This window comes from Nanorana parkeri, unplaced genomic scaffold, assembly GCF_000935625.1.
Source record: "Nanorana parkeri isolate BGI_ZX_2015 unplaced genomic scaffold, ASM93562v1 scaffold100, whole genome shotgun sequence".
NCBI classification, from domain to species: Eukaryota; Metazoa; Chordata; class Amphibia; order Anura; family Dicroglossidae; genus Nanorana; species Nanorana parkeri.
Window position 1 is genome coordinate 424,709 of NW_017306368.1, and position 9,260 is coordinate 433,968.

Below are 9,260 nucleotides of genomic sequence, written 5' to 3' on the forward strand. Positions count from 1 at the left end.
CACCCAAAGGACCCAGCCAAATGGCCTGGGGGGGGGGGGGGATAAGGAAAGCCAAGCATGAGCTGCTGTGGGTCATGGCAGAAAATCAAACCTGTTGCACGATGAAAACACAGATTTTTCCATTGAACGTACAATATGAATTATATATTTACATTTAGGTAATTATATCCCAACTTAATCCCCTCCTAATATCCTCTGTGCCTTTTTAGTTGCCTTTCACAGTTTTCTTTCAAGTGCCGTAACATAATCTTTGTGAGTTGCAAATTCAAGAGAAGGTTTTACTAATACTTTGTAATAGTAATTGCACGTTACCATGTGTTGCATTAAGGCAACCCATGCATTTTGAATGAGTGGCCAACACACTGTAATGCACTGAAAATAGGACTGTTACTATTTTCAATGCAGCGTACAGGTGGTTTACGTCTGTGTGTTGCATTGTTCTACAACGCAAGTGCATTTCATTGGACCTTGTCTGGTCCCTTTTGGTCTGTTAAATATATAATTGAAAGCATTTTGATATATATGTTGGAAAAACTTGTTTATCTTCCAGAAATCTTGTCTGCTGATAACTTCCTGTGGGCTCTGCAGCTATATCTTACATTTTTCCTAGCTATCTTTGAGGACTACAGAACCCCTCCTCTCTTTTATGGAGTAGAGGGGAAGAGTTACTGTAGCCCTGCAGGATGGCATCGTTGCCTCCCTGTAAATGTGTTACTTTCAGGATCACAAGCTGAAAATAAGGGTAAAAACAAAACTAATGCAGCCACCACATACATGTTAGGAGTGGTGAGCTACAATATATTTGTTCTCTTGGGTTTAGATACGCTTTGTCACCGTGGAGCTTTTGCAATGTGTTGTACACCAGCACCACCACTCTTCCATTTATATTAATACGTACGATATTTAACAAATTAAATATCAGCCGGCTTTACAACTGTAAACAAAGTCCCTACGGCTTCTGTTTAAATGGGCACGCTACGTTAAGTCATTTTTTAATCTCTAAATCTAATTGTTTTCATTAAAATATTGCCTGATAACCCTGCATGAAGGTCTTTTATAGGCACTTCCTGTTAGAGACAGAATGTTGTCACCCTCTATCTCCAAGTTACTCTCGTGTTGCCACCCTGTCACATATCCTCCTTACGGAGACTCTAATGCTTGAGTTGTCTCCATTAGGAAGCCAGCCACTAGAATAAGTGCATGTAGACATAGTGGTTGCAGAGAGACTGGAGGAAATCAGGGGCATTGAGCTGAAAATTTGGGGACAAATAGTATGTTCTAAAAGAAAAAAGAACATAGCCATTTTTATAAACCGTGTTTTAGTAAAATGTTATCTACTCAAGGTTAACATCTACTTTAACTTTTTGCAAATGGGATATGCATGTTCATGAAAATAGTTGTGTAATATAGAATTGCTCAAATGGGGAAGATCTGTCAGTATAACGTATGCACGTTGCTAACAATTTATAACGCCGCACATAAAGCGGATTAATATATATTGTAACAACGCACTACTTTGTAACTCAGTTAAGTGTACATAAATATCTTAAAGATGTGCTACACATCTTAGTTAAATATATTCAAATTATAAAAAACAAGTAGACAACACACATGTAACAGCATGTAATGTAACAAAAAAAATGTAAATTTGTTTTATTTTGCATGAAGTCTTCAATGTTTTCATATTTATCACATGCACTGCCTAATGGTTTTTTGACATAGATTATTGCTTTAAATTGCTTCTCCTTGGAGGGAAGGTTGTTTTTTGTTTTGATTTATGGCTGTATATATCGTGGGAGGGGTGGGGGGGGTTGCCAGCCTCAGAACTTGGCAGATTTTATGTGGCTGCCACTAGACAATGATGAGCCTCAGGGAGCCGCAATCTTGGATCTTTCACAGACACACAATCGCAAAAGTCCTGTGACGATAGTCGTGACTTATGAGCTTAAAATCCAATAGAGCATAAAACGTGTAGAACTGACATGATAGCCAGAAGCATATGCTGCCATATTCATATGTTTGGATAGGTGCTCTGAAGAGGACTGGGAAAGCCTGCAGTGCTGAATTATTTAGCAACGGTGGGACAAAAGCTGAGCCCTTCAGGAAATGTGTTACCTGAGCTATTTTATGTCTATGGCAGCTGTGCAAAGTTGAAAGCTTTTAATTAGAAATGCGAAGACTTTGTATTGTAACTTACTTTCGCCCTGTGGTTTCATAGTGTACTGTAGCTGCCAATGCTTTGTGTTACTCATGCAAGTGAACCTGCTGTGCCATCCTATCACACTTGAAAAAGTTAATGCCCTACCAACACAGCCAGCCATTCTCTTCCTTTAAAAATTTAACTGTAAAATTGTGTAGCATTAGTGTCATCGGTGTGCTTCAGAACCAATCTTCTTTATTTTGTTTTAGCATAACTAGATTGCCATTCTCATCCAATTAAGCTGCATTCAAAATGTTAAACGATTTGGAAAAGGAGTTAGTGCTGTTCAATATTATCTATTTAACAGCCCATTAAGTTTAGTTCAGCTTTTTTTCAGATATCCTGGATGATTGCAGTGGGAGGGACTTCAAAGGATTCAGCCAAACTATTGTATACTTGTAAGAAATATATGGAGTGTACTTAATAAATTCACTGATCTAAAGCTCAGCTGTGTCTGACAGGATAATGTGCCTTTAGCTGGAAGGGGTGTCAAGAGTTGGTGGCCAAACAATGCTTCCTGTTAAAATTTTTGGTTTGAGGGGTTTAGGTGTCGTTAGTTTTTGCATAGGTAATTTTCTGTTGTTGCCCTGTAGTGCAAAAGAATACGTTCCTAAAGGTTAAAATAGAATGATATAAAATAGATTAAAACATTTTTTTACAAAATAGTTTAATATTTTGATTTCCTTTTTTAAATTGTATTTAAAGCTAAAACTTGTTTGTTTTTTCCAATTTAAGTTAAGGGTTAAAGTGACACTAAGCTAAGGAATTAACTCTTCAAAATGCATTCAAGTACCTTAACGATTAACAGAAATGTAATGTTTTGTGCATCATTCAGATGTAGATCCTCAAATCATCTCTTAAATTCTGCTGACACTGTCCTTCTTGAGGGTGGCTACTTCTGTTCCTCGTGGTCCTCGTGTGTTATGTAAAGTAGCCACCACTCCAAGCTTGCTCCTGTGATGGACTATACATAATCTCACGTTTAGTTTACCAATTTTGAGATTGTAATCCATCACTGGAGAGGTCATGTGCTTTGGCTTCTTTACAATACACATTAATCATGGGGAACAAAAGTAGACACCCTCCAGAAGGAAGGACAGTGTTGGCACTAATTCAGAAATGATTTGAGGATCTACAGCTAAATGCACAAATAAGCTACATTTTTGTTAATAGTTAAGGTACTTTTAAAGATTTAAGGCCTGAGTTTAGTGTTTGTTTTCCTTCACTTCCCGTACTGAAGCTGTAACAGGAAATATAGGCTCCCCAGAGTGTGTGAAATTCCCATTTAATAGGAATAGTTGTCCCTATTTGAGGATTTGGACATCTGTTAATGTTTTGGTTATTATAAAATTTCATAATTTGACTACTATCCCCTTACTTTCTGTATCTGGGATAATAGTCACTAGGACAAACCCTGCACAGCAGGGAAACGGCAAAAAAACTTGACAAAGGGTTTCAATTAGGGATGCACCAAAATGACATTTTTAGACCGAAAAAGGGGGGAAAAATTGTCAAACCAAAAATAGTTTTTTTTGGGGGGGGGGGTTTCAAAGCTTTTAAAACATTTTTAGATTATTTTTTTTTAAATGTTACTGCTGCGGGCTCTAGGGAAATATCGGGGGTCGAAACAGACCCCTAATATTTTCCTTTTGAAATAGAAAGAGATTGTGGACAATCTCTTTTTCTGCAGCCCCTGTTATTAATGAACAGGAAGCCTCTGTACTGAGTGTCCTGTTCATTCAAACACATAAAGTGTGCATTTTATGTGTATGAATGCACTTGCATTCATTCATAACTGGACATAGTAAGAACACTAGGTCCAGTTATTTACAAACACTCACCGATCAGCTGATCATTGAGTGTTTGTACACCGCTCTCTACTCTGAGCTGTAGCAGGAGGCGGGGCGGGCAGTTTGGGAGGAGAGCCCCACCTCATGTGGCCGATCGCAGCTCTCTCCTCCAATCGCAGCTCTCAATTCTGACACAGGAAGTGAAGCTGGTAGGAGAGCTCCACCTGCTGTAAGATGACAGCTGGCACCGCCCCGTACCGCTCTCCATCCTGTCACAGGAGGCTGAAATTGAAGGTTCTGGAGGAGAGCTCCGCCTTCTGCAAGATGACAGCTGTCACCGCCCGCACTGTTCGACCTCCTGACTTAAGTCACCGCCGCTCGGCCTCCTGAAAGCTTCTTTTCGGCCACATTTTTGGCCGTCCTGGCACTTTCGGCGAGTTGCCAAAAGTGACATTTTCGACGGAAATTTCAGTGCATCCCTAGTTTCAACCATTGGTACTGCTTTGTAATGCATGAAATGTGAGTGCCTTGCACACCGTTCAAAGATCACCGTATAACGATCATTATGAATTCATGTACAGTCTCGTGATAACACAAATAAGGTACATTTTTGTTAATAGTTAAAGTACTTGAATGCATTTTTAAGATTTAAGTCCTGAGTTTAGTATATGAACATCAACTCTTCTAGGAGCTTTTAGGAATTTGTGGGTAGAATTTCTAGAAAAAAATATTGTTTATTTGCTTTTTTTTTTTTCTCATTGTTTAACACATGCTTTTAGTGCAATTAAGGATTTTTTGGGCTTCTGGAACTAGTGGAGTCTGTAAAATCTTTTTTTTTTTCTTCTAAAACAGCTATCTTGTATTCTTGTTACAGTTTAGTGACACATAAGATACTAAAGTCAGGTTATTCGGAACGACTGCAAAGCTTGCACTTTTAAAAACAAGCCATTTCAATGATATGTAGCTGCCTACAGGAGGTGGACTTTGGCAAACAAAAAAACATCAACGGTTAGCCTTTGTATAACCCAACCGCTAACCTTCATGCTTTCGTTTTTTGCTAGGTGAGAAATTCTAGAATTTTTTTCTTTTGTGATAAAAATTTTTATCAACATACTTAGCAGATGTTTTTTTCGGTTTAATCAAGGCATTGAATATGTTGCTTGAGCTGGTCTCTATGCAGCAGCTATCAGGATCTGCTTATCCAGTCTCTAAAGCCTCACTCTGTGAGTAGGCTCATGTACAAGTCAAAAATAACCTTGAATGTGACCTTCAGGCTCTATTTTGTTCCACTTAGGCTCATGTACAGGTCAAAAATAACCTTGATTGTGACTGGGCTCTATTTTGTTCCACTTTCCAGACCTTTGTGTACTGTCAGCCATGGACTACTTTCTGGTTCAGAGCCGTAGCATAGCTACGTTTGCAGTTAGCAGATCTTGACATGTAATCCTTTAGTACTAGATTCTCGTACAAGTTTCTTGTACACTGTGTTGATATCACGTATTGAATTTTCGATGTATTTTTAAGGTTGGTTGGAATGCAGCAACGGAACTGCGTTACAATTTTAACAATTTTCTCTTTAACCCCTCATTCACAGGGGTATGGACATCCATATTGCGTGCATGCTGCAGAGACTTGCTCCCAGGACAGACAGGTGCAGCTTATTGTTTGCAGCCGTCTGAACATTGCTATGGTATGATATGATGCGGCTACATGCCAACCTGAACGGTTATGCAGATGCACGCACTGGGACACCGTCTGTGTCCAAGTGTATGCATCTGCACTTACATGCAAGTTCGGATCGGTGTACAGCCACTTGTCATACAGATGTACAGACAGTTGCATGCAATTAGACTGCACCTCTCCTTCCCGGACGCAGGTGTACGCCTGTGTGAGTGAGGCCTAACATTCTCACCCTTCTTACTAAGGTAACTGTTCAGATTGAGTAAACTTAGTGCTGATGTCATCTGCTAGGGACAATGTAGCATGCAGGTGCGCACCTGTTTCTTTCCCACCCTTTGTCTAACAAGGAAATTTTTATAGTGCTACTGCTGCTTCATATGCATTTGAGATCATCTAGGTTTAGGTTTGCAGACACGCACTGTGTCTGCACAGCAGCTCGAAGCCACACGGGACTGTAAGGCAGTAAATAAATATTTGTGACCCTGAAAAATGAAGTGCCAGTGTTTGAAAGTTTAAGCAGATTTTTTTTTTTCCTAACAACGTTAAAGATAAATACTTATGCTATTAGTATTAGAGTGCATATGAAGATGTATATTTTCATTGTACATAAGCATTAACTAATATGGCTGATTGATATAGTTACGACAGATGTAAAATCAATTTATGAAGTTAACCCTGAAATCAGTTTAAATTTGGCTTCTGCATGTTAGAATTGTCTGTCCAGTGTTGAAAAATGAAAGGATAGTCACTGACATTTGGGTATATTGCAGCCTTTTTATTGTGTTGACATTCAGAGTACATTGTTAGGTAGGCTTCTGATCATTCAGTATTAATAACGAAATCCTAGTTTTTGAATCAGTGTTCATAATCTTACATGAAGGGTAAAACCAATATGCAGAAAAGCATGTAATTTGATCAAAAGACTGAAGACAATTCCTGCTCTTCAGACCAGGGTTTCTTGCATCATAATCACATGTATTATCCCTTTATCATCTTGTGCAGCACTCATGCTATGACATCTGATATGCCTGGAATTACAGGTACTAATTGCTACCAGGGTTGGCAACATTTAGGCATGTATCTCACCTAAAACTTTGAGCAACCAGACATCTGCTGTTCCTCAAAACTCCCAAGACCCACTGCTGTGTAGCTTGTCACTTGGTCAATTCAGTAAGCAGAGGGAAGCATTGGTTGACTTCACACAGACCTTTTTCAAGAAGTTGGAAAATGTATTTTGGTGGTAATACTACCAATGTTCAGAAGCATTTATTTTTGTCCACTTGCAAAATCCTATATGACCTGAACCTTGCCTGTTTCTCACAAAGTCATGCCTCGTATTGCTCTTCTGTATCCCTGCAGCTAACCACAGCCAGGGATGCATTGGTGTAGCTCTGCCATTGCTGAGGTGTAACCTCAACAGAATTTTTAACAATTAAGACAATATAAGAGTTACATATATAGTTGCATGAAACTCCAAGGTTTCATCAACACTAAATAAATAAAAATTACTTTGCTGTAAAATTTTGTTACTGCTGTTATTTTTGTGTTGTATGTCAGTGTAAGAAACGAAACCGCTTTTCTTAGGGTGTCTGAATATCGTTTAAAATGCAGTGACAGCAGCCTATGTTGGTGGTATTGATTACCTGTGTGTAATTTAACACCGTAATAAAACCATATAATGTTGCTGCACTGTGCCACTTTCTTCCACGCCATATTCACTTCAACTCTTGTAATTCGTGGTTCTTGAAGCAAAGCGAAAAGCAGCTTACACAAGGTCAAGGCTTGGTATTTGAGAATTCAAACAGCTAACAATTACTTGCTTACATTCAGTAAAACGGAATGTGAAAACGGAATCTAGCCAAATCATTTGTTTTGAGTTTGCAATGGTAGTTTTTTTTGTTGTTGTTGTTCTGCCAGGTCTTTAATGTTTTCCATAACCGTGTGCTGTGTTAGACAGGGATCTGGTGTGAACTTAATTTTCTGGTTCTTCCTTTTCGTGCATTCACCATAAGAAATTATGGAGAATGCATTTCAGAGCAAATTTGGGAAATTTAGTTTGCAACAGAGCTGTGTTTTTAAAACAGTACGACCAGACAGGCTGTGAGGAAATTTCTTCACTGGGAAGCAGAGGCTCAGTTGTACTTAGGCAGATTAGAGCACCGATTTATTTTTTTTTCCTGTACTCGCCGATACCGAGTACCATTGCCATGTGTCCGGGTTATCAGGAAGTCGGGCGGCAGATCATGGCCCGTCGCCCGGCTTCCTGATTTCCTGTGGAACCGGTGTTCTAGCAAAAGAACACCGGCTTCACTTGTTCTAGGTAGCCTGGCTTCCTGACCAATCAGGAAGCCGGACGGCACCTCATGACTCACCACCTGGCTTCCTGATGGGAAAGGAAGCCAACTCCATGTTCCCTCTGGTCTGCCGGTCAGAGGGAGATCTCCCTCTGACTGGAAGTTCCAGTATTGGAGGTAGGTATCTGAGCATTTGAGCGAGTATGAGTACTCTCCCAAATACACCTTATCGGCATCCCTATTAGATACTCTGAACATGTCTAAACTCATGTAAACATGGGTACATGTAAGTGATCTGGAATGCATACATTTTTTTTCTTATACTTCCCAGGTAACTTCACCTGCGTTTAATTAAAAGTATGACTGTTGCCTTAGGTGGTGCATGACAGTTTTTCAAAAAATGTGTTAATTTGAAGAAGATGAAGAAAAGTGTTAATTTTTTTTTTCTTTTCAGTGTTGGATATGGCTAGACATGTGCCTTTGTATCGAGCTCTGTTGGAGCTGCTTCGAGCCATCGCTTCATGTGTAGCACTGGTACCCCTGTTGCTTCCCCTGTCTGGAGCTAATGGAGAAGAGGAGGAGGAACAGACTGAGTCACAGGCATCTGTGGGCACCTTATTGGCAAAAATGAAAACTTGTGTAGACACATACACCAACAGATTAAGGTACTTTTTTTTTTTTACAATTAAAATACCCATATTACATTATTCAAATTGCCCTTGTTTATGGTATAAGAAAATTATTTTAGGTTCACTGTTGTACACTATTAATAGATAATTTCACATTCTCACACAATTCATTCCCACAGCTACCTCATGTATCATTTCCCCCTCCTCTTTTAGATTGTAAGCCCTCAGGGGCAGGGCCCTCCTTACCATCTTGTCTTGAATTGTATTGTAACTGTAATGTCTTCCTTATATTGTAAAGCGCTGCGCAAACTGTTGGCGCTATATAAATACTATGTAATAATAATTTAGCTAAGCACTATTTGTATATATAATGTACACCATTGATTTCAGAAGAAACGATCAAGTGGCTTTTTAAACCCACTCGGATCACTTCTACAGTGAAGATGAGAGTCTGCAATTTAACACAAGCTTGTGTCTGCTACTGCAGGTGTGATCTTCTTTTGACTGCCATGTGTATGACACCCTTGCAGTGGCGACTCTAGGAACAATATATAGGGGGGCACATAAGATACCACAGTCAAAATGGGGGGGCACTAATAATTTTCACCACTAAATCATACCACTGAAAATAACTAAACAGGGGCGTAACTAGAAATCACAGGGCCTC

General features: G+C 39.4%; 1 protein-coding gene across 1 annotated transcript in view; it reads left to right on the top strand.

Moving 5' to 3' along the window:
- The window catches only part of BIRC6 (baculoviral IAP repeat containing 6), a 258,916-nt gene that overhangs the window by 201,422 nt on the left and 48,234 nt on the right, over positions 1 to 9,260 (top strand). Inside the window, exon 68 of the mRNA XM_018552891.1 lies at positions 8,419 to 8,629. Coding sequence (XP_018408393.1) covers positions 8,419 to 8,629 — 211 coding nt within the window. The remainder of the gene's footprint in view (positions 1 to 8,418; positions 8,630 to 9,260) is intronic.